Raw genomic sequence first — 26,731 nt, 5'->3', positions numbered from 1 at the left:
GAGACAATGCCATCCTGTCTGATGTTCAGACTCTGCTTGCAGATGTAAGAGAAGAAATCCGTACTGCCCTGCCCACTTCACTGTTGCTCCAAGCAGAGGAAACTGCAGTTCTGAAATACATCAAAAAGCGTGAAGACTTCTGCCTGAAGCCCATACACGCCACAGCGTACATGTTGGACCCCAAATATGCTGGCACATATATATACACACACACACACACACACACACACACACACACACACACACATATATAGTATTAATATAAATGTGCATATATTCCCGTTAATTCCCACGGAAAGTTTCCACCTCTGAATATTCCCCAAAATGTGCAACCCTACTTCTATGAGCATCTTTCGGTCAGCTCTTGGGCTGATTTTGGTGGGGCGACCTGTCCTAGGTAGATTGCCAGTGGTTTGGAATTTTCTGCATTTGTAGATGATCCATCGAACAGCGGAACGATGTACTTCGAATTGCTTGGAAATGGATTTGTAACCCCTCCCAGACTCACAGGCATCAATAATCTTTCTTCTGAGGGCCTCGGATAGGTATTTCAATCTTTGCATGATGTGTTACCACACACCCATATGGTTAAAGACCAAACCATACCAAGTTTCTCATCTTTATGGAAGGCTGGACCCTCCCAAGGCACTAACGATTTCCTAATCATTTGATCAGGTGATGGTAAAAGGTAGGGGTGAACAAATGTTTTCTGTTTATTTGAATTGCATACCATTTTCAAATATCTTTTTCTGGTGTGTGATTTGTTAAATTGGGTTAACTTTATCAATGAATGTTTGGAATTTAGCTCAAATTTAGCTGTACCCATGAAGGGGTCTGAATACCTTCCGAATACACTGTGCGTGTGTAAGCAGCATTGACAGGAGCGCTCCAAACAAAAGGCAATGACTACATTTACAAAACTCGTAAATGGAATGAAATAAACCAAAACTTGTTTCTCTCAAGTGTAGCATTGGTTGTGCACTTTGCAAACAACATGTCCACTCCGAAGAACGGTAAAAGACAGGAATAATATATTGAATGCATTAACAGAAATTACCGTAACCAAAGCAACAAACATTGTAGATTAGTAATTATAGGTATTAACAATAAATGTACTACTGGTGATATATGTAATTGGGAATTGATAGACATTAACGATCAACTGCAAACAATTCACACAATGAAGTTATAAAACAATGAATGTGCACAAATTGGCGGGAGAGAGTGCATTCTGGAGAGAGAAGTGCATTGTGCATCTTAACCATACTCCCTTTCTTCTTGGACTGTGCAATACCTACGGCCTCCGCAAAGGATTAGTCTCGGCCTCTGCAATGGATAGTTCACTGAGATGGGCACGAATAAGACAGGTGTCTCCTGTACCATAAACTATTTATTTATATATATATATATATATATATATATATAGTTCAAGAAAAACCCTACCCTGAGTAGGTATGTCCAAACTTTTGACTGGTACTGTATGTGTATATGTATATGTATGTGTATATATATATATATATATATATATATATATATATATATATATATATATATATATATATAACACACACACACACACACACACACACACACATATATATACACATATACACATACACATACAGTACCAGTCAAAAGTTTGGACATACCTACTTAGGGTAGGGTTTTTCTTGAACTATTTTCTACATTCTAGAATAATAGTGAAGACATCAAAACTATGAAATAACACATAAGGAATCATGTAGTTACCAAAAAAAGTGCAAAACAAATATTTTATATTCTTCAAAGTAGCCACCCTTTGCCTGGACAGCTTTGCACACTCTTGGCATTCTCTCAACCAGCTTCACCTGGAATGCTTTTCCAACAGTCTTGGAGTTCCCACATATGCTGAGCACTTGTTGGCTGCTTTTCCTTCACTCTGCGGTCCAACTCATCCCAAACCATCTCAATTGGGTTGAGGTCAGGTGATTGTGGAGACCAGGTCATCTGATGCAGCAATCCATCACTCTCCTTCTTGGTCAAATAGCCCTTACACAGCCTGGAGGTGTGTTGGGTCAATGTCCTGATGAAAAACAAATGATAGTCCCACTAAGCCCAAACCAGATGTGATGGCGTATCCCTGCAGAATGCTGTGGTAGTCATGCTGGATAAGTGTGCCTTGAATTCTAAATAAAATCACAGATAGTGTCACCAACAAAGCACCCCCCCAAACCATCAGACCTCCACGCTTCACGGTGGGAACCACACATGCAGAGGTCATCTATTCACCTATACGACACGCCGGTTTGAACCAAAAATCACACATTTCCACCGGTCTAATTATCCATTGCTTGTGTTTCTTGGCCCAAGCAAGTCTTCTTCTTTTTGGTGTCCTTTAGTAGTGGTTTCTTTGCAGCAATTCAACCATGACGGCCTGATTCTTGCAGTCTCCTCTGAACAGTTAATGTTGAGATGTGTCTGTTACTTGAACTCTGTGAAGCATTTATTTGGGCTGCAATCTGAGGTGCAGTTAATTCTAATGAACTTATCCTCTGGGTCTTCCTTTCCTGTAGTGGTCCTCATGAGAGCCAGTTTCATCATAGCGCTTGATGGTTTGCGAATGCAGTTGAAGAAACGTTCAAAGTTCTTAACATTTTGCAGATTGACTGACCTTCATGTCTTCAAGTAATGATGGACTGTCATTTCTCTTTGATTATTTGAGCTTATTTGCCATAAAATGGACTTGGTCTTTTGGGCTATCTTCTATATACCACTCCTACCTTGTCACAACACAACTGATTGGCTCAAACGCATTAAGGAGGAAAGAATTCCACAAATTAACTTTTAACAAGGCATACCTGTTAACTGATATGCATTCCAGGTGACTACCTCATAAAGCTGGTTTTGAGAATGCCAGGAGTGTGCAAAGCTGTAATCAAGGCAAAGGTTGGCTACTTTGAAGAATCTAAAATATTTTAACACTTTTTTGGTTACTACATGATTCCATGTGTTATTTCATATGTTGATGTCTTTACTATTATTCTACAATGTAGAAAATTGTAAACATAAAGAAAAACTGGAATGTGTAGGTGTCCAAACTTTTCACTGGTACTGTGTGTGTGTGTGCCTAAATACTTTATTTAGGTAATATGAATAAATGGTTAGAGCCTAATAAGTGATAGTAAAGGACAGTCACTACAATCAAATGTTTCATTCTGTGTTGTTAACGCATTGAACCTACATAATGTATTTATATAATTTTTGAAAATATAAACCAACCTGAAACCGAACCAACCTCAAAAAGCACAAATCACTCAGCACTAAAGTGTACACTATTATTTCAGTCAAGACTTTCAAACGATATATCTTTAAAAAAAAGGCTTATACACCTAGCCTAAACATCGACTTGCTCAGTGAATTAAGCGGTGTAGACAGGTTGAAGAAAAAGAAAAAAGCCTTCGTTTGGAGCTCGTATCTAGGCTACTGCCAGCATTGCTGACGGCACGGCACACCCAGTGATCAAATAATACAGAGAGGCCATTACAAAGAGTTGTAAGAAACATTTCAACTGACCAAGTCAATAAACAGCAAGCAAGGCACAAAAACAATGGCGAACGTGCATAAAGATGGCACAATCCAGATATGACGTCATTGCTTTAACACTGTATACACCGTTTTTATACTTTGGCGCACGATATGGTTCAATGTGCCAATAAATCAGTACAATCTACTTTTTAGGTTTTTCACATTTCTGGTGTCTTGAAGCTAAAATTGGGATAGTGTATACTTTGCTAATGACCATACAAGAACATAGTTATGGAGAGCAATGTACAACACGGTGAAAAATGTATAGTCTACATCGATCATGTGCGACAGAATGAATCCATCTAGGCCTAGACATTGAACAATAAATGAGGCTGTGTGTGTGTGTGTGTGTGTGTGTGTGTATGTGTGTGTGTGCCAGAAGCTGGCTGTTGACGTTGAATAGGATGTTAACAGCTGGCTACTGAGGATGACAGGCTATTTCCCACTGTTCTGCAAGCTATGAAGGGTCACTTTGCTCTCAGGTCAACATGCACACACACTATTAAACCAAAAGATAAACTAAATGGCTGAGGCATCGGTCTCCAACATTGTGTGAGGGCCATTTCCCTTCCTGTAATAGATACCTTCAGACAACAGCCTAAATAGCCTGTTTTAGAAAGTCATGGTTCTCCTCACTACTTCCTATTCCATTTCAAAACTAATTGAACTGAAACACAGTGCTACTGGGAGTTAACTCTTTTGACAATAAGGCATGATTGCTATGCATCCATTTGCAACAGCCAGTCCAGCTAGCTTGAGAAGAAAAGCAACATAAGCAAGAGGGTACAGTAAACTCGCCTGTTTACTCGGTCTCTGTGTGAGGGTGGAAATCACCTCACCGAGAGGGAGGCCCTCCACAATGGTTGTAAACAAAGGAGGCCAAAACAGCCATGACTGAGGCAGTGTTCTCACCATGTTAGTAGGTCTCAGCCTCTCCACATTTAAATAAACCCCGAAACAACCACAGAAGTAGGTCACGCATTAAAAACGTATCTGGTCTCTCAACCAAGAGAAACTGCAGAGAACTAGTGGGAGGACTACTGAAGATGAAGGTTCATTTTAAAGATGCCGCCACAACAAAAAGACACAGCCTCTGTAGCTCTCTCCCCGTGGGAGAGCTGCTAGTATTAAGCAACATCACTTCAAGAGAGAGCACATACAATGAAATGTAGGGCCTCAGACTGTGTTCAACACTGATCTGTCGGCTCCGGTAAGATTTTGTCTGTAAAACATAAACATTCTTAAAGTAACTGAGTGAAAACCTCACATACGCTGTGAACTCACACCCAAATAATGTTGTTGACTTCCTATACTCGTATTTGTGGCCAAAGCATAAATTGGGTGGGGGAAACACTTAAAAAAAAAAAAAAAACACTTCAGACGTGTATCTCAAACAGACGGTTTTAAAAAAATGCTTGCCATTTCCTCATGGAGTATGATATGAGCTGGCCAATCAGCGTTCTACTCGCATGCATATTTTTAATGACCGGTATACACTCACACCATTCTGTTGTTGGTGTACGCCCAACACCATTACAAAACAGAAAACCTGCTTTTTAACATACTTAATTGTCATTTTTTGGAAGGAAAACTTAAAAATAAAAAACAGTAAAGTATAGGGCTGGGCAATATGGCCAAAATTTCATTACGATATTTTTGACAGTCTGACTGTATTTTATGTTTATGTTTTTGAATAATAAAAGTTCTAAATTCGCTTTATGAGTAGTGCATAACCCTAGGGTGGCAACACACATTCTAAGTGATATCAAAAAGTCTTTCTCCATTCTGATTGTTTTATACTGTTCAATTAAAACTTCAACCCCCCCAAAAAAGTATACATTTTCATTAATTTCTGCCTTTCCTGCACTCATTTGAGATCATTTCCACACTGCCACGTAGGGCTGCACGATATGGGCAATTTTTGGGGGGCCTTATTTGAATACAGCGTTTGACATGACAATTAAAGAAATGCCAGGGAGGAGTTATTTTCAAACAAAGTGTTGGTCAGTGTTTCCTGGGGGACCCTATAATCCTTGAATAGATTAAATGTTCTCTTAGTTACTTCATGTACCTAACATATTCATGCTTTGCCTATTCCTCTTTGATTTAGAAGATACTGTTGCACAAACAACATGATAATTTAGGCCTATACCGTCACTGGTATCTGGCTGTATAGCTAGCTACGTTTGCTTATTAGCTAGCTAGCCAGCTAATTAGCATTAGCGGATAACATGAACTAGCGATTAGTATTAATGCGAACACGATTTAAAAAGACAAACTAGATGTTTGCAGATGTAAAAAACAAACTAATAGTGTAATTATAGAGCGCTTGTGGATTTATATTCCGCAAAGTGGAAATAGCATTCTTGTCATGAACATTGTTGCATGACCACGCAGACTGAACTCTTGTGTCTCGTGGTCGAGCAACAACAAATGCGTTCCTTCAGTGACAGGGGGCAGGGCTCGGTCTGTGTGGAAAGCGGCATAGAGAGAGACGACTCAAGTAGTGGAGTAAACTATAAAAATGGACGTTACGCAGAGTGTATCACACTTAATAACAAACCAAACATTGAAATACCGTTATAGAAGATAAAGTAAAAACCGGTCCGTGCATCGATACCGGTACATAGTAAAATACGGTATACCGCCCAGCCCTAGTACAGTCAATCTAATTCCCCCCAACTTTGTAGCCTAGCTGATGTGGAATCGCTAGCTAGTTAGCAGTGCGCTAGTAGCATCCCTTGTGCAAGTGACACCACTCCCCCTGAGACTTGTAGGCTAGTTGTTTCTCTTGCTCCACAAAGGGATATGGCTTTTGTGGATTGATAGGTAATGCTGCTTCATGACTGGCCAGCGTTGCTGTGCAGAAGATCACTGGTCCCTAAAAACACCTAACGGGCACTGCTAGATAGCCAACACTCATTTTTCCTGAAACACTAGTAGTAGAGCATTTCCATCTAAAAGGACCCATGAGCATCAACATGTGAAGTTCATAAGAACATATCAAATTGGGGTTTAAACGATAGCTAAGAGTGTATATTTTGGGTAAATGAAGGCAGTCACATTTCGGCTTCCTATTTCGCAACAAAGCATCCTTCACTCATGCTGCCAAACACACCCTCGTAAAACTGACTATCCTACCGATCCCCTACTCAATAAACTGGATGCAGTCTATCACAGTGCCATCCGTTTTGTCACCAAAGCCCCATATACTACCCACCACTGTGACCTGTAAGCTCTCGTTGGCTGGCCCTCGCTTCATATTCGTCGCCAAACCCACTGGCTCCAGGTCATCTATAAGTCTTTGCTAGGTAAAGCCCCGCCTTATCTCAGCTCACTGGTCACCAAAGCAGCACCCATTCGTAGCACTCGCTCCAGCAGGTATATTTCACTGGTCACCCCCAAAGCCTATTTCTCGTTTGGCCGCCTTTCCTTCCAGTTCTCTGCTACCAACGACTGGAACGAATTGCAAAAAAAATCACTAAAGCTGGAGACTCATCTCCCTCACTAATTTTAAGCATCAGCTGTCAGAGCAGCTCACAGATCACCGCACCTGTACATAACCCATCTCGTCCCCATATTATAATTTTTTTGCTCCTTTGCACCCCAGTATATCTACTTGCACATTCATCTTCTGCACATCTATCACTCCAGTGTTTAATTGCTAAATTGTAATTACGTCGCCACTACGGCCTATTTATTTATTGCCTTACCTCCCTAATGCACACACACACACATACATACATACATACATAATATATATATTATGAGTAATTGTCTCAGTTAGGGGGAGTGATGAGCTCTACAGCAGAGTCTCACAACTCAATCGCTGGATGAAAACTGTTTTCTGCCCCTCCCAAAAGATAGAATTTGTAGATAACTGGCCCTCTTTCTGGGATTCACCCACAAACAGGACCAAGCCTGGCCTGCTGAGGAGTGACGGACTCCATCCTAGCTGGAGGGGTGCTCTCATCTTATCTACGAACATAGACAGGGCTCTAACTCCTCTAGCTCCACAATGAAATAGGGTGCAGGCCAGGCAACAGGCTGTTAGCCAGCCTGCCAGCTTAGTGGAGTCTGCCACTAGCACAGTTAGCGTAGTCAGCTCAGCTTTCCCCATTGAGACCGTGTCTGTGCCTCGATCTTGGTTGGGCAAAATTAAAAATGGCGGTGTTCGCTTCAGTAATCTTACTAGTATAAAGACCTCCTCCATTCCTGCCATTATTGAAAGAGATTGTGATACTTCACATCTCAAAATTGGGTTACTTAATGTTAGATCCCTCACTTCCAAGGCAGTTATAGTCAATGAACTAATCACTGATCATAATCTTGATGTGATTGGCCTGACTGAAACATGGCTTAAGCCTGATGAATTTACTGTGTTAAATGAGGCCTCACCCCCTGGTTACACTAGTGACCAAACCCCCCGTGCATCCGGCAAAGGCGGAGGTGTTGCTAACATTTACGATAGCAAATTTCAATTTACAAAAAAAAAAAACAATGACGTTTTCGTCTTTTGAGCTTCTAGTCATGAAATCTATGCAGCCTACTCAATCACTTTTTATAGCTACTGTTTACAGGCCTCCTGGGCCATATGCAGTGTTCCTTACTGAGTTCCCTGAATTCCTATCGGATCTTGTAGTCATAGCAGATAATATTCTAATTTTTGGTGACTTTAACATTCACATGGAAAAGTCCACAGACCCACTCCAAAAGGCTTTCGGAGCCATCATCGACTCAGTGGGTTTTGTCCAACATGTCTCTGGACCTACTCACTGCCACAGTCATACTCTGGACCTAGTTTTGTCCCATGGAATAAATGTTGTGGATCTTAATGTTTTTCCTCATAATCCTGGATTATCGGACCACCATTTTATTGCGTTTACAATTGCAACAAATAATCTGCTCAGACCCCAACCAAGGAAGATTAAAAGTCGTGCTATAAATTCTCAGACAACCCAAAGATTCCTTGATGCCCTTCCAGACTCCCTCTGCCTACCCAAGGACGTCAGAGGACAAGAATCAGTTAACCACCTAACCGAGGAACTCAATTCAACCTTGCGCAATACCCTAGATGCAGTTGCACCCCTAAAAATTAAAAACATCTGTCATAAGAAACTAGCTCCCTGGTATACAGAAAATACACGAGCTCTGAAGCAAGCTTCCAGAAAATTGGAACGGAAATGGCGCCACACTAAACTGGAAGTCTTCCGACTAGCTTGGAAAGACAGTACCGTGCAGTATCGAAGAGCCCTCACTGCTGCACGATCATCCTATTTTTCCAACTTAATTGAGGAAAATAAGAACAATCCGAAATTTCTTTTTGACACTGTCGCAAAGCTAACTAAAAAGCAGCATTCGCAAATGGAGGATGGCTTTCACTTCAGCAGTAATACATTTATGAACTTTTTTGAGGAAAAGATCATGATCATTAGAAAGCAAATTACGGACTCCTCTTTAAATCTGGGTATTCCTCCAGGGCTTCATTGTCCAGAGTCTGCACAACTCTGCCAGGACCTTGGCTCAAGGGAGATACTAAAGTGTTTTAGTACTATATCTCTTGACACAATGATGAAAATAATCATGGCCTCCAAACCCTCAAGCTGCATTCTGGACCCTATTCCAACTAAACTACTGAAAGAGCTGCTTCCTGTGCTTGGCCCTCCTATGTTGAACATAATAAACGGCTCTCTATCCACCGGATGTGTACCAAGCTCACTAAAAGTGGCAGTAATAAAGCCTCTCTTGAAAAAGCCGAATCTTGACCCAGAAATTATAAAAAACTATCGGCCTATATCGAATCTTCCATTCCTCTCAAAAATTTTAGAAAAAGTTGTTGCGCAGCAACTCACTGCCTTCCTGAAGACAAACAATGTATACGAAACGCTTCAGTCTGGTTTTAGACCCCATCATAGCACTGAGACTGCACTTGTGAAGGTGGTAAATGACCTTTTAATGACGTCAGACCGAGGCTCTGCATCTGTCCTCATGCTCCTAGATCTTAGTGCCGCTTTTGATACCATCGATCACCACATTCTTTTGGAGAGATTGGAAACCCAAATTGGTCTACATGGACAAGTTCTGGCCTGGTTTAGATCTTATCTGTCGGAAAGATATCAGTTTGTCTCTGTGAATGGTTCGTCCTCTGACAAATCAATTGTAAATTTCGGTGTTCCTCAAGGTTCCGTTCTAGGACCACTATTGTTTTCACTATATATTTTACCTCTTGGGGATGTCATTCGAAAACATAATGTTAAATTTCACTGCTATGCGGACGACACACAGCTGTACATTTCAATGAAACATGGTGAAGCCCCAAAATTGCCCTCGCTAGAAGCCTGTGTTTCAGACATAAGGAAGTGGATGGCTGCAAATTTTCTACTTTTAAACTCGGACAAAACAGAGATGCTTGTCCTAGGTCCCAAGAAACAAAGAGATCTTCTGTTGAATCTGACAATTAATCTGGATGGTTGTACAGTCGTCTCAAATAAAACTGTGAAGGACCTCGGCGTTACTCTGGACCCTGATCTCTCTTTTGAAGAACATATCAAGACTGCTTCAAGGACAGCTTTTTTCCATCTACGTAACATTGCAAAAATCAGAAACTTTCTGTCCAAAAATGACGCAGAAAAATTAATCCATGCTTTTGTTACTTCTAGAGCTAGAAATATAATAACAAGTAATATCTAACAATTTCACAACATATACCCAATACACACAAATCTAAGTAAAGGAATGGATTTAAGAATATATAAATACATGGATGAGCAATTTCAGAGCGTCATAGACTATGATATAGTAGAATAGAATACAGAATATACATATGAGATCAGTAATGCTACATTTGTAAACATTATTAAAGTGACTAGTGTTCAATTTATTAAAGTGGCCAGTGATTTCAAGTCTATGTACAGTTGAAGTCGGAAGTTAACATACACCTTAGCCAAATACATTTAAACTCAGTTTTTCACAATTCTTTACATTTAATCCTAGTTAAAATTCCCTGTCTTAGGTCAGTTAGGATCACCACATTATTATAAGAATGCGAAATGTCAGAATAATAGTAGAGACAATGATTCATTTCAGATTTTATTTCTTTCATCACATTCCCAGTGGGTCAGACGTTTACATACACACAATTAGTATTTGGTAGCATTGCCTTTAAAATGGTATAACTTGGATCACACGTTTTGGGTAGCTTTCCACAAGCTTCCCACAATAAGTTGGGTGAATTTTGGCCCATTCCTCCTGACAGAGCTGGTGTAACTGAGTCAGGTTTGTAGGCCTCCTTGCTCGCACACGCTTTTTCAGTTCTGCCCACAAATGTTCTATAGGATTTAGGTCAGGACTTTGAGATGGCCACTCCAATACCTTGACATTGTTGCCATTTTGCCACAACTTTGGAAGTATGCTTGGGGTCATTGTCCATTTGGAAGACCCATTTGCGACCAAGCTTTAACTTCTTGACTGATGTCTTGAGATGTTGCTTCAATATATCCACATAAATTTCCATCCTCATGATGCCATGTATTTTGTGAAGTGCACCAGTCCCTCCTGCAGAAAAGGACCCCCACAACATGATGCTGCCACCTCTGTGCTTCACTGTTGGGATGGTGTTCTTCGGATTGCAAACATAACAATGGTCATTATGACCAAACAGTTCTATTTTTGTTTCATCAGACCAGAGGACATTTCTCAAAAAAGTACAATCTTTGTCCCATGTGCAGTTTCAAACCGTAGTCTGGCTTTTTTATGGCGGTTTTGGAGCAGTGGCTTCTTCCTTGCTGAGCGGCCTTTCAGGTTATGTCAATATAGGACTTGTTTTACTGTGAATATAGATACTTTTGTACCCGTTTCCTCCAGCATCTTCACAAGGTCCTTTGCTGTTGTTCTGGGATTGATTCTCACTTTTTGCACCAAAGTACGTTCACCTCTAGGAGACAGAACGTGTCTCCTTCCTGAGCGGTATGATGGCTGCGTGGACCCATGGTGTTTACACTTGCGTACTATTGTTGGTACAGATGAACGTGGTACCTTCAGGCGTTTGGAAATTGCTCCCAAAGATGAACCAGACTTGTGGAGGTCTACAATTTTTTTTCTGAGGTCTTGGCTGATTTCTTTTGATTTTCCCTTGATTTCAAGCAAAGAGGCACTGAGTTTGAAGGTAGGCCAATTGACTCAAATGATGTCAATTAGCCTATCAGAAGCTTCTAAAGCCATGGCATAATTTTCTGGAATTTTCCTAGCAGTTTAAGGCGCAGTCAACTTAGTGTATGTAAACTTCTGACCCACTGGAATTGTGATACAGTGAATGATAAGTGAAATAATCTGTCTGTAAACAACTGTTAGAAAAATTACTTGTGTCGTGCACAAAGTAGATGTCCTAACCGACTTGCCAAAACTATAGTTTGTTAACAAGAAATTTGTGGAGTGGTTGAACAACAAGTTAATGACTCTTCTAAAGCCATGACATAATTTTCTGAAATCTTCCAAGCTGTATGTAAACTTCCGACTTCAACTGTAGGTATTCCTCTTGTCCAGATGGGATAGGGCAGTGAGCAGTGCGATGCGATTGCATCGTCTGTGGATCTATTGGGGCAGTAAGCAAATGAAAGTGGGTCAAGGGTCACAGGTAAGGTAGAGGTGATATGATCCTTGACTAGTCTCTCAAAGCCCTTCATGATGACAGAAATGAGTGCTATGGGGCAATAGTAATTTACTAAAGTTACCTTCGCTTTCTTGGGTACAGAAACAATGGTGGCCATCTTGATCTGAGGACATGGCTAGGGATACCGTCTGGGCCGGCAGCCTTGCGAGGATTAACACCCTTAAAATGTCTTACTCACGTCGGCCACGGATAAGGAGAGCCCACAGTCCTTGGTAGCGGTGCCGTGTCGGTGGCACTGTGTTCTCCTCAATGGGGCGAAGAAGGTGTTTAGCTTGTCCGGAAGCAAGACGGTGCCTGCGACGTAGCTGGTTTTCCCTTTGTAGTCCGTGATTGTCTGTAGACCGTGCCACATACGTCGTGTCTGAGCCGTTGAATTGCGACTCTACTTTGTCTCAATACTGACGTTTTGTCTGTTTGATTGCTTTACAGAGGAGTAACTACACTGTTTGTATTCTGACATATTCCCAATTACCTTGCCATGGTTAAATGCAGAGGTTCGCGCTTTCAGTTTTGCGCAAATGCTGCCATCTATCCACAGTTTCTGGTTAGGGTAGGTTTTAACAGTCACAGTGGGTACAACATCTCCTATACACTTCCTGATAAACTCATTCACCGTATCAGTATATTCGTCAATGTTATTCTCGGAAGCTACCCGGAACATATCCCAGTCCGTGTGATCAAAAAAATAATGAAGCATGGATTCCGATTGATTAGACCAGCGTTGAATAGTCCTTAGAATGGGTACTTCCTGTTAGAGTTTCTGCCTATAGGAAGGGAGGAGCAAAATGGAGTCGTGGTCAGATTTGCCGAAAGGAGGGTGGGAGAGGGCCTTGTAAGCATCGCGGAAGTTGAAGTAGCAGTGGTCGAGTGTTTTAGCAGCGTAAGTACTACAGTGGATGTGTTGATAGAACTTCGGTAGCCTTCTTCTCAAATTTGCTTTGTTAAAATACCCAGCTACAATAAATGCGGCCTCAGGATGTGGTTTCCAGTTTGCATAAAGTCCAGTGAAGTTCTTTGAGGGCCATTGTGGTATCGGCTTGAGGGGGGGATATACACGGCAGTGACTATAACCGAAGATAATTCTCTAGTTAGCTAATACGACCAGCATTTGATTGTGGGGTATTCTAGGTTGGGTGAACAAAAGGACTTGAGTTCCTTTATGTTATCACAATCACACCATGAGTCGTTAATCATGAGACATACACCCCCCGCCCTTCTTCCCGGAGAGATATTTATTCTTGTCTGCACGATGAACTGAGAACCCAGCTGGCTGGATGGACGCAGACAGTATATCCCGAGAGAGCCATGTGTCCGTGAAACAGAGTATGTTACAATCCCTGATGTCTCTCTGGAAAGAAATCCTTGCCCTGAGCTCGTCCACTTTATTATCAAGAGACTGAACATTAGCGGGTAATCTACTCGGAAGACCACTCCGAGTACCTCTCCTCCGATGCCGGTGTTTTGGGTCGGCCCCTGAATCAGTTCAATTGCCCTGGAACAAAGGATCCGCTTCGGGAAAGTCATATTCCTGGTGGTAATGCTGGTAGTGCTGGTGAGGTACCGCAGCTCTGATACCCAAAAGTTCTTCCCGGCTGTATGTAATTGCACAAAACAATTTCTGGGCTAATAATAGTAAGAAATAATACATGAAAAACCAAATACTGCAAAGTTTCCTAAGAGCTAGAAGCACGGCAGCCCTATCTGTCAGAACCACTGTCACCCACGTTCAGTGTATAATAAAATCAGCTGCCAAGTTCTGCTTGAATGCAGAGGATGACGTCTTGTTTCTTTGCGTTTACGTCTTGCTCCAGTATACCGGGGTGATGTTGGTGTAAATGTGTCAACATATTTGAAGTGTTGGCGGCTGCATAGGCTATTCTCATTGAGCATGGTGACATGCGGTTAACATTTTGTCCACAACTCTCTGTCCATCGCCGTTGTAATCTACTGGGAAGCCAAAATGTTCCCAAATGATGGGAGATACTCCAATTCTGGTTTATCGACCCCATCACACAGAACTAGTTCCCGGCTGTGCCTCACAAAAGGACGGTTTGAAATGCACCAATTAAGATTTTAATTATAATGTGCACTCTAATTGTTTTCACGGAATAGCCTGAAAATAGATTTACTCAAGGGGCGTAGGCATAACCTATAGACTCGTTTTTTTATTATGTAAATATTTCTTTTTTATCTATTCATTCGGGTTCACAGTGCCGACCAAACGGGTACAAATATGTTACACGGGCCGCCCTTCCACTGGCATACTGTTGTTTAGCTCATAACTGTTTTCTTTGTCTTTCTGTTGTCTGGTTGTCAAACCAAGAGTGTTAAAACAGTCTGAGTCTGGACAACACCTCCCTCTCTGTCCCTCTCTCCCTCTGCCTCACTCCAGTTAATGTCACCTCTCCCAGCTCTTACTGACACCTATCCATGAGCCCCCTCTTGTTCCATTTACTGTAACCAGCATCCTCACCCACTGAGCACCGACCAACACCAGATGTCCATGAACGTTGAAAAGTAGTTCAAATTTGGTCAGTCCACCCTGGCCTTGGATGTTAATGACCAAAGATGGGATCAGATTTGGTCCGGTCCATCATAGATGTGTGTTTCACAAGTTTGGATAGCACAGTACAATACAATGAGTAGAGCACAATACAGTATATTGTACTATACTCTACTGGGCTGTACAAAACACTACCCTACTCTGCTCTTCTTTGCTGTGCATTAGATTCATAATTGTGCATTTCTGTATAGTACAGATCAGGGACCCATGATATAATTCAGTTATCATAATTCCGTCACCGGGTGTAAATCCACTTCACTAGCTGTAGTTCAATAACCCAAATATTTGTTTTCCCAAACTCAAAGTGCCATGTCATAGTTGACAAGCCATACTTTCTACAAGCTTCTTTGAATCTTAATTTGGAGCAGATACACTACACTCACACACAAAGAATGTGGACACCCATTCAAATGAATGGATTCGGCTATTTCAGCCACACCCGTTGCTGACAGGTGTATAAAAAAATCGAGCACACAGCCATGCAATGTCCATATAAAAACATTGGCAGTAGAATGGCCTTACTGAAGAGCTCAGTGACTTTCAACATGGCACAGCATACAATGACATTCTAGACGATTCTGTGCTTCCAACTTTGTGGCTACAGTTTGGGGAAGGCCATTTCGTACTTCAGCATGACAATGCCCCTGTGCACAAAGCGAGGTCCATAGAGAAATTATTCGTCAAGATTGGTGTGGAACTTGACTGGCCTGCACAGAGCCCTGACCTCAACCCCATTAAACACCTTTGGGATTAATTGGAACGCCGACTGCGAGCCAGGCCTAATCCCCCAACATCAATGCCCGACCTCACTAATGCTCGTCGCTGAATGGAAGCCTTCCCAGAAGAGTGGAGGGTGTTGTGGCAGCAAACAGGGGACCAACTCCATATTAATGCCCATGATTTTGAAATGAGATTTTTTTTCGACGAGCAGGTGTCCACATACTTTTGGTAAGTAGTGTATTTAACAGAGTTATTGGAAAACGTGGCCACATAAAAATCTGTGGGAGATTTTACAGTAATTCTGTTACCAAAGTATGCATCTGCACAGTTCTTTCACCAAATTAGTTTTTGTACATTTTTCATCCTCATTTTTCATCCTTTTCATCCTCATGCTAGCTAGCAGTAGCCATTATGGAATGTCACATTGAACAACAAAGAAGCTGATTGGCCCACACTGCCATTCCAAAATGGCTACTGCGGCTTCTGCTACCTAGCATGGGGGGGGGGGGGGGGGGGGGGGGGGGGGGGGGTCTTAAACAGGAAACCTGTCCGACCCTAGTGGAGCTGTAAGCAAGCGGGTCGGATCTGCTGGCTACTTGCTGGGGAGAAAAGACACTTGCTGCTCCACTTGCTTACACAAGCCTAAACCTTTTCCCATGGCTCATGAGTTACAACCTCCATTGGGCAAACTCCCAGCTCTTTAAATCAGACCCCATCTGTAGGCTACACCACAGAGTTTGTTTTAATTAGGCTACAACACCTTCGAAACTCTTTTTGGGACAACGTCTCCAGAATTCCATAATGCTACTTGCTTGTTTCCACAAAACCACAAATTATAGCATAGTGTGGAATCCGAGCTTCCAATACGAGTAGTAGCAGAATCTCTTTTGATTGGGAGGCCACGGCTCGACTTGGGCATATTGCTGCATGAAGGCTTCTCAGTCTCACTACTAAACCATTATGGAAAAGATACACCAGGAGCATATTTTCAATCCATTCATATCCAGAGACAGACATTTTAGTGCAAAAACAAACCAGGGAAATAGACTGAGTAGGGCATACTGTAAATTGGACATACTTAGGGGTTGGACATACAGTGCATTCGGAAAGTATTCAGACCCCTTGACTTTTTCCACATTGTTACATTAGCCTTATTCTAAAGTTTTCCCTCATCAATCAACACACAATACCCCAAAATGACAAAGCGAAAACAGGTTTTTAGGAATGTTTGCAAAACAAAAATACCTTATTTACATAAGTATTCAGACCCTTTGCTATGAGACTCGAAATTGAGTTCAGGTGCATCCTGTTTCCATTGATCATCCTTGAGATGTTCCTACAACTTGATTGGATTCCACCTGTGGTAAATCCAATTGATTGGACATGATTTGGAAAGGCACACACCTGTCTATATAAGGTCCCACAGTTGACTGTGCACCTCAGAGCAAAAACCAAGCCACAAGGTTGAAGGAATTGTCCGTAGAGGGCCGAGACAGGATTGTGTTGAGGCACAGATCTGGGGAAGGGTACCAAAAAATGTCTGCAGCATTGCAGGTCCCCAAGGATACAGTGGCCTCCATCATTCTTAAACGGAAGAAGTTTGGAAACACCTAGAGCTGGCCGCCTGGACAAACTGAGCAATCAGGGGAGAAGAGCCTTGGTCAGGGAGGTGACAAAGAACCTGATGGTTACTCTGACAGAGCTCCAGAGTTCCTCTGTGGAGAAGGGAGAACCTTCCAGATGGACAACCATCTCTGCAGCACTCCACCAACCAGAGTAACCAGATGGAAGCAGTAAAAGGCAGCACATAACAGCCCGCTTGGAGTTTGCCAAAAGGCACCCAAAGAACTCTCAGACCATGAGAAACAAGATTCTCTGGTCTGATGAAACCAAGGTTGAACTCTTTGGCCTGAATGCCAAGCTTCACGTCTGGAGGAAACCTGGCACCATCCCTACTGTGAAGCATTGTGGTGGCAGCATCATGCTGTGGGGATGTTTTTCAGCAGCAGGGACTGGGAGACTAGTCAGGATAGAGGGGAAAATGAACAGAGCAAAGTACAGAGAGATCCTTGATGAAAACCTTCTCCAAAGCTGGGGCCAATGTTCACCTAACAAGGACAACAACCCTAAGCACACAGCCAAGACAACGCAGGAGTGACTTCAGGACAAGTCTCTGAATGCCCTTGAATGGCCTAGCCAAAGCCCGGACTTGAACCCGATCAAACAACTCTGGAAAAAACTGAAAATAGCTGTCCTTTCAAACCTGACAGTGCTTGAGAGGATCTGCTGAGAAGAATGGGAGAAACTCCCCAAATACAGGTGTGCCAAGCTTATACCATCATACCCAAGAAGACTCAAGGCTGTAATCACTGCCAAAAGTGCTTCAACAAAGTACTGAGTAAAGGGTCTGAATACTTATGTGAATGTGATATTTCCATTAATTTTTTATAAATGTGCAAAAATGTCTAATAACCCGTTTTGTCTTTGTCATTATGGGGTATTGAGTGTAGATTGAGGGGGAAAAAACTATTTAATCAATTTTAGAATTAGGCTATAACGTAACAAATATGGGGAAAAGTCAAGGGGTCTGAATACTTTCCGAATACACTGTACTTGGACAAATCAGGTATGAGTAACAAACATACCAAATTCATTCCAAGGTTGCAAAAAAAGATGGCTTTGATTGACTCCCGTCCATAGCAGTCTCAACTAGCTCTCTAGTGACAACTCACAAAATACATAGCTAGAACACATACATGGTACAAGTGGCAACAGATGGGGACACTTGACTGAAGAGGAAGAGACTCTCCAGTCAAAGGAGGTTTTCAGTGTTCCGTGATATAGAGAACTAGCCATGACTCATAATAGTTCGAGAACCCAAGCTAAGGGGGAAACTCAAACACAGTGAATTAGACAAAGTACTTGTCATTCTCCTCGAATAGCTGGTGCCTGATTAGTAAAGTCAGTGCAGGTGGTGCATGAGATACTGTAATATTACCAACCCAGATTAGTACGTTACCATTATTGCCTATAAAAATCATAGGGATGGAAAAAAGGTTACTGTACTAACGTTAGCCTACTAATTTACAGTACCTAGCTAGACCCCCACCACGTATCCTAGAATGAATGACGACTACTGTCACCGTGCATCTTAAAAGTAACATGGATTCGCAAACTAGGTTAGGATGTAGCTAAAGTAGTTAGCTACTTAACGATAGTTTAGTACTGTTACGGTCAAGACAACATTCTATTCGGGCTACAGCTGACCGTACTGTAGCTACCTACAGTAGCTAGTCATATTCTATAACGTTAAATTCGTCACCATCTTTTCATTAAAAAAGGCAGCTAACGTTAGCTAGCTAACTTGACTAATATAACCCGAATATAGCTAGCTACATTGCAACATTGTAGTTAGCTAGAACACAAGTTATGAAAATCGCTAGCTGACGTCAGTTAGTTACCTAATGTTTTCCATTTCAATAACGTTAGCTAGTTAGCCTAGCATGTAGATAGCAAATCTATCTAAAAATGATCTGACTCGCTAACTAACAACAACAATAACAACTCGCTAGGTAGTTAAACAGTGATTGAATGTTTAGCAAATGTTGACTATGTAGTAGATAGCCAGCTAGCTACTGTTACGGCAAAAATGTGGAAGTTTGGTGTTAGAATCGGCCTTTGATCCACAGCTAGACCAAACCACACTGGCTGGCCGCATTTCTGGCTACAAAAGTCAGACAATCCCCAGACTAACAGCTAGCTAACGTTAGCTATTTATCTAGCTAGTCTAGACGAGCTTACCTTGCTTACTCTCTATTTTTCCCGACATTTCGAAGCAGAGACGGTAACGTTAAACAAATGAAATCCAGGGAGGTATGTTGTCCGTTGATTCTCTTTTAATCCCACATCCTTTAGCCAAAGCACTTTAGCTCGGACCGTTCCGACGCAAATACAACAGCCAGCCAGACCCCGATGATGATGATGATGATGATGATGGGCAGACTAGCAGCAGACAACTCGGTTCTGTATCACAATCAACACCTCCCTCTTGCGGCTGGAATTAAGAAATGTGAGCGCACGGAACGGAAAGGTGTGCCCTCAGGTGATGGATTTAGCTAGACAGATTCAAGAGAGAGAGGGAAAGACGTTATAGACTCTTTTTTACTTTTACATGGTTCAGTATAGGAAATAGGAGAGAAAATAAAATAGTACATATTATGGTTTTAGTGGAGTATACAGCTCATATTATTCCGAATGGAAATCAAAAACAGTAGCTAATTGCAGTGACATGTATTCATGGAGGCCAAGGGGTGCCAGGCCTCCCCCAAAAACAAATGAAAAAAAGTATTAAATAATTTATCTTTGGTCTCTGTGTTTTCACAAGTTTCCTTCAATTTGCATGAGGCTGAATGTATTTCACTGGAAAAACCATCAAACCGAGCGAAACAACGGTCCTCTGTTTCTGTATGTGTAGGCCATCTATCTGATGCTGTCTGGTCATAAACAGACATTTTTGCGCCAACAGCATTGAATGCAAGGGAAGCCAGCGAGCATTTGGCCTCCCTTGAGAAAAAAAGTATAAAGTAATACCCAATCAGCATTGAGCTAAAATGATTCAGCTCAACTGTGTTTAAGGAAAGCCAGTTTGGATTAGGCTTCACTCCATCACATCGCATCAAGAGGAATATGTCATTGACAGAAACAACTTGAATTGTTGCATCTTGTTGTGTTGTTGTCCTACGGTGGCTAACTAGCAAGCTAAAATTGTTTCCTAAATTAGCCATGGATGGAGATAGGGATTTGGACTTGTGGTTTTACTTATCTCCGTACTGGCCAATGATTATAATGGTGATTCTGATCCAACCATAAATTCATACTTTGTGCCCCTGGACTGAGAGGATGTAGAAGTCTAATGTTAACTAGCTAACGTTGTCCATGAAATGAAGTTAGGCTTGCGAGCGAGCATTTTAGCCAGGTAGCCTAGGATAATAAAAAATAAAAGTGTGTACTGTATGACAGTCATAGACCATTTAATCAACATAATATATGTCACTTAGCAGATGCTTTTATCCAAAGCAACTTGTATGGGCATACATTTTACATATGTGTGGCTGCAGGAATCAAACCCGCTACCTTGGCATTCATCACAAACACCATGCTCTACCAACTGAGCTACACAGGATGGAAGAGAGGAGGATGGCATTGGCATTTCTCTACAAGTAGAGTCAGTCAACATATTTTGTCTACTTGCACAACACACACACACACACACACAAATCAGAACCATGGATTGGACTAAATTGTTTTTGGTATCTTTTAGTTGTAACTGTATTAGACTACTCATAGGTGAGTTGATGCTGTTGAAATGTTGAATTTGAAATTGTGTTGGAATATTGGAGGCAGCTCCTGTTTTCTTTGCGACTTGCGGTAACTCTTTAGTAGTCTGAAAATGTAGGAACCATTAACTTGCATGACTGTTGGTCATGTAACTGTTTGTTACATGCAATATGCTTCGTGGACTTCATCGGACAGACGTTGCACTCCGGTTTTGTGATGAAACGAAGGTGTATATCATGGTCGCAAGGCATATGAACTAACAGGTTATAAGAGCAAACAAAGCAATTATCACAATAGTGATTTTATCCGTGCACCGCTACTGGCTAAATGTTGCAGTGAACCCCTTGCCTCCTTTATAAAGTATGTAGTAAACATACACTGAGTTTACAAAACATGATCTTCCCATGACATATAGTAGATTGACCAGGTGAATCCCTTATTGAATCCCTTATTGATGTCACCTGTTAAATCCACTTCAATCATTGTCGATGAAGGGTAGGAGACAGGTTAAATAATTATTTTTATGCCCTTGAGACATGGATTATGAATGGGCAAGACAAACGGGCAAAAGGGAGTGCAACTCTATATTAGGTGTTCCTAATGTTTTGTACACTCAGTGTAGAGCAGCAGAAGTATTCCGTTTGAGTCGTCAGGCAAGTCGACCCTAATAGAAAAAAATGATTATTCAGAAAATATGAATTGATATTTAAGAGACAAGAGCAATTAGTTAAGGCAAAATCTGGGGTATGTCCTGCCCTTCAATGGTCATTTCAATTGATGATATTGTTGCGACCTTTGTAACAGCTAGCAACCTTGTCCAAAGGTTCAGACCTCTTGGTGTAATGGTTAAGGTGTTGGGCTGACAGCAGCAGTAACAAACTCAAGGCCGGAGCTATCCCTAAACTTGCTACATTGGTGTCTGAAGTGGCATGGCACCCTGGTGAGGCCATCGAGAGTGTGAGGGTCTCAAGAGTGTGGGATGCACTCTCCAAAGGAAGGGGGTAGAGCAGCGACCTTGGTACAACACCTAGCAACCTCATCAAGAGGTTATGACCTCTTGGGTTAACTGACAGCCACAGGGACATATGAAGTAAAAAATTAACAACGGATTAAGATTAATACAACTGTAGACAGAGTTGGATTAATAATACATTTGGATTAATAAAGTATTGTATTGTATTTGCGCTCCTACTTGTGCTGCTGCTTTTTAGTAGCCTTAAACTATGAGAAAATGAACTCCATTGTAACCCTTTTCTTTATCATCGAATTCCTACAGGCCCTACAGAAGAGGTGACTAATAAATCTAGAAATCATGGTTACACAACTTTAGATTTTGGTATAAGAAAAGGTAACACATTACTAATACATTTTTGTGATCAAATAAAAAGCTTAAAAATCACAGAGCATATTATTAATGGAAATGCGCTGACCAACTGGCAAGTGTCTTCACTGACATTTTCAACCTCTCCCTGTCTGAGTCTGTAATACCAACATGTTTCAAGCAGACCGCCATAGTCCCTGTGCTCAAGGACACTAAGGTAACCTGCCTAAATGACTACCGACCCGTAGCACTCATGAGTGTGAAGGTGAACGGAAAGGCTGGAGCAACAAACCGCCCTTGCTGTCTCTGCCTTGCCGGTTCCCCTCTCCCCTCTCTCCACTTGGATTCTCTGCCTCTAACCCTATTACAGGGGCTGAGTCACTGGCTTACTGGTGTTCTTCCATGCCGTCCGTGGGAGGGGTGCGTCACTTGAGTGGGTTGAGTCACTGACGTGGTCTTCCTGTCTGGGTTGGCGTCCCCCCCAACCCTTGGGTTGTGCCGTGGCGGAGATCTTTGTGGGCTATACTCGGCCTTGTCTTAGGACGGTAAGTTGGTGGTTGGAGACATCCCTCTAGTGGTGTGGGGGCTGTGCTTTGGCAAAGTGGGTGGGGTTATATCCTGCCTGTTTGGCCCTGTCCGGGGGTATCATCGGATGGGGCCACAGTGTCTTCTGATCCCTCCTGTCTCAGCCTCCAGTATTTATGCTGCAGTAGTTTATGTGTCGGGGGGCTAGGGTCAGTCTGTTACATCTGGAGTATTTCTCTTGTCTTATCCGGTGTCCTGTGTTTATTTAAATATGCTCTCTCTAATTCTCTCTTTCTTTCTCTCTCTCGGAGGACCTGAGCCCTAGGACCATGCCTCAGGACTACCTGGCATGATGACTCCTTGCTGTCCCCAGTCCACCTGGCTGTGCTGCTGCTCCAGTTTCAACTGCTCTGCCTATGGAACCCTGACCTGTTCACCGGACGTGCTTGTTGCACCTTCGACAACTACTATGATTATTATTATTTGACCATGCTGGTCATTTATGAACATTTTAACATCTTGACCATGTTCTGTTATAATATCCACCCGGCACAGCCAGAAGAGGACTGGCCACCCCTCATAGCCTGGTTCCTCTCTAGGTTTCTTCCTAGGTTTTTGGCCTTTCTAGGGAGTTTTTCCTAGGGAGTTTTTCCTAGCCACCGTGCTTCTTTCACATGCATTGCTTGCTGTTTGGGGTTTTAGGCTGGGTTTCTGTACAGCACTTTGAGATATCAGCTGATGTACGAAGGGCTATATAAATACATTTGATTGGATTTGATGTCTGTAGCTATGAAATGCTTTGAAAGGCTGGTCATGGCTCACATCAACACCATTATCCCAGAAACCCTAGACCCACTCCAATTTGCATACCACACCAACATATCCACAGATGATGTAATCTGTATTCCACTCCACACTGCCCTTTCACACCTGGACAAAAGGAACACCTATGTGAGAACGCTATTCATTGACTACAGCTCAGCGTTCAACACCACAGTACCCTCAAAGCTCATCACTAAGCTAAGGACCCTTGAACTAAACACCTCCCCCTGCAACTGGATCCTGGACTTCCTGACAGGCCACCCACAGGTGGTATGAGTAGGTAGGTAACAACACATCCACCACCCTGATCCTCAACACGGGGGCCCCTCAGGGGCGGGTGCTCAGTCCCCTCCTGTTCTCCCTGTTCACTCATGACTGCACGGCTGGGCATGACTCCAACACCATCATTAAGTTTGCTGATGACACAAAAGTGGTAGGCCTGATCACAGACAATGATAAGACAGCCTATAGGGAGAAGGTCAGAGACCTGATCGTGTGGTGCAAGGACAACAACCTCTCCCGCAATGCAATCAAGACAAAGGAGATGATTGTGGACTACAGGAAAAGGAGAACCGAGCATGCGCCCATTCTCATTGATGGGGCTGTAGTGGAGCAGGTTGAGAGCTTCAAGTTCTTTGGCGTCTATTTGCATTGCACCCCTCTACCTATATAACTCTACCTACATGTACATATTCCTATCAGGAACCAATGTAAGACCCAGATGCAGACTGTCAAAGTAACACTGTTTATTGTGGCAACAGGGGCAGGCAAAGACAGGTCAAGGCAGGCAGGTGTCGAAGATCCAGGGTAAGGCAAAGATACAGGACGACAGGCAGGCTCAGGGTCAGGGACAGGCAGAGTTCAGTAATCCAGAGGTGGTGCAAAGATACAGGACGACAGGCAGGCTCAGGGTCAGGCAAAGAGGTCAGGCGGGTGGGTACAGGGTCAAGACAGGCAAAGGTCAGAAAACAGGAGGACGAGGAAAGAGAAGCTGGGGAACGATAGGAGCTGACAGGAAAAAAACGCTGGTTAGTTGAACGAACAAGACGAACTGGCAACAAACAGACAGAGAACACAGGTATAAAAACACAGGGGAATAATAGGGAAGATGGGTGAAACCTGGAGGGGGTGGAGACAAGCACAAGGACAGGTGAAACAGATCAGGGCGTGGTAGGTGAAACAGATCAGGCCGTTACCTCAATTACCTCGACACCGGTGCCCCCTGTATATAGCCCCGCTATTGTTATTTACTGCTGCTCTTTAATTATTTGTTATTCTTATCTCTTACTTTTATTTTTGTTTTACATTTTCATAGGTATTTTCTTAAAACTGCATTGCTGGTTAATAAGGGCTTGTAAGTAAGCATTTCACTGTAGGGTCTACAGCTGTTGTATTCGGCGCATGTGACAAATAAAATTTGTTTTGATTTGATTTAAAATGAAGTCAGCAGGAAATCTGACAGATTGTGCCTTTCAATAAAATTAATTCTTGAAGAGACTTCAGGATGGTTGGGCAGGGACGCACTAGCATGGCTGACGCGACCCACGTGCCTCACAGCGCAGGGAGAGCTGTGACCACACTGGTCTGGAAAGGAGGCTGTTCGTTAATGCAATATTCGCTCAGAAATTGTGCGACGCGTTTGATTGGTTTCTCAAATGTTTTTTTTCCTTCGGGGGTTGAGACCTCTCATTGTTTGGATTTGAAAAAACGACCATTGTAATGGAAGGGGGTGGCGCTCGGGGGCAGTGTGTGGCTATGTATGTGGGTGTTTGAGTGAGAAAGATACAGATGAGAATCAACCAGTAAAAGCACAGCCTCTTCATTATCGACGTGTTGTGCCAACAACATCAAAGAGCCATTCCAGACTCTGAAGTCAGGGGGACTTCAAGAGTTTGGTGTTAGCCAGACTAGGGATGCACTACCTCTGCTCAGGGAAACATACAGTTGAAGTCGGAGGTTTACATACACCTTAGCCAAATACATTTAAACTCAGTTTGTCACAATTCCTGACGTTTAATCCTAGTAAAAATTCCCTGTCTTAGGTCAGTTAGGATCATCACTTTATTTTAAGAATGTGAAATGTCAGAATAATAGTAGTGGGTCAGACGTTTACATACACTCAATTAGTATTTGGTAGCATTGCCTTTAAATTGTTTAACTTGGGTCAAACGTTTTGTGTAGCCTTCCACAAGCTTCCCACAATAAGTTGGGTGAATTTTGGCCCAGTCCTCCTGACAGAGCTGGTGTAACTGAGTCAGGTTTGTAGGCCTCCTTGCTCGCACACGCTTTTTCAGTTCTGCCCACACATTTTCTATGGGATTGAGGTCAGGGCTTTGAGATGGCCACTCCAATACCTTGACATTATTGTCCTTAAGCCATTTTGCCACAACTTTGGATGTATGCTTGGGGTCATTGTCCATTTGGAAGACCCATTTGCGACCAAGCTTTAACTTCCTGACTGATGTCTTGAGATGTTGCTTCAATATATCCACATAATTTCCCATTCCTCATGATGCCATCTATTTTGTGAAGTGCACCAGTCCCTCCTGCAGAAAAGCACCCCCACAACATGATGCTGCCACCCCCGTGCTTCACGGTTGGGATGATGTTCTTCAACTTGCAAGCCTCCCCCTTTTTCCTCCAAACATAACGATGGTCATTATGACCAAACAGTTCTATTTTTGTTTCCTCAGACCAGAGGACATTTCTCCAAAAAGTACAGTCTTTGTCCCCATGCGCAGTTGCAAACCGTAGTCTCGCTTTTTATGGCGGTTTTGGAACAGTGGCTTCTTCCTTGCTGAGCGGCCTTTCAGGTTATGTCGATATAGGACTCGTTTTACTGTGGATATAGATACTTTTGTACCTGTTTCCTCCAGCATCTTCCCAAGGTCCTTTGCTGTTGTTCTGGGATTGATTTGCACTTTTCGCACCCAAGTACATTCATCTCTAGGAGACAGAACGCGTCTCCTTTCTGAGCGGTATGACGGCTGCGTGGTCCCATGGTGTTTATACTTGCGTACTTGCGTACAGATGAACATGGTACCTTCAGGCGTTTGGAAATTTCTCCCAAGGATGTACCAGACTTGTGGAGGTCTACAATTTCTGATGTCTTGGCTGATTTCTTTTGATTTTCCCATGATGTCAAGCAAAGAGGCACTGAGTTTGAAGGTAGGCCTTGAAATACATCCACAGGTACACCTCCAATTCACTC

At 42.5% G+C, this 26,731-nt stretch overlaps 1 protein-coding gene across 5 annotated transcripts in view; it reads right to left on the bottom strand.

Moving 5' to 3' along the window:
- Positions 1–19,533, bottom strand: part of LOC115199785 (rap guanine nucleotide exchange factor 1) — a 58,101-nt gene extending 38,568 nt beyond the window's left edge. Inside the window, exon 1 of one of the 5 annotated variants that reach the window (XM_029762213.1) lies at positions 19,317–19,533. In XM_029762213.1, coding sequence (XP_029618073.1) covers positions 19,317–19,344 — 28 coding nt within the window. In that variant the 5' untranslated portion in view covers positions 19,345–19,533. The remainder of the gene's footprint in view (positions 1–19,316) is intronic. The other 4 variants (XM_029762214.1, XM_029762215.1, XM_029762216.1 and 1 more) reach the window with 4 other exon arrangements.
- Positions 19,534–26,731: the final 7,198 nt, after the last annotated feature.

This window comes from Salmo trutta, chromosome 9 (assembly GCF_901001165.1).
Source record: "Salmo trutta chromosome 9, fSalTru1.1, whole genome shotgun sequence".
Taxonomy (NCBI): domain Eukaryota; kingdom Metazoa; phylum Chordata; class Actinopteri; order Salmoniformes; family Salmonidae; genus Salmo; species Salmo trutta.
Note: the sequence above shows the minus strand (reverse complement) of the source record. Positions and strands in the feature narration are given on the sequence as shown.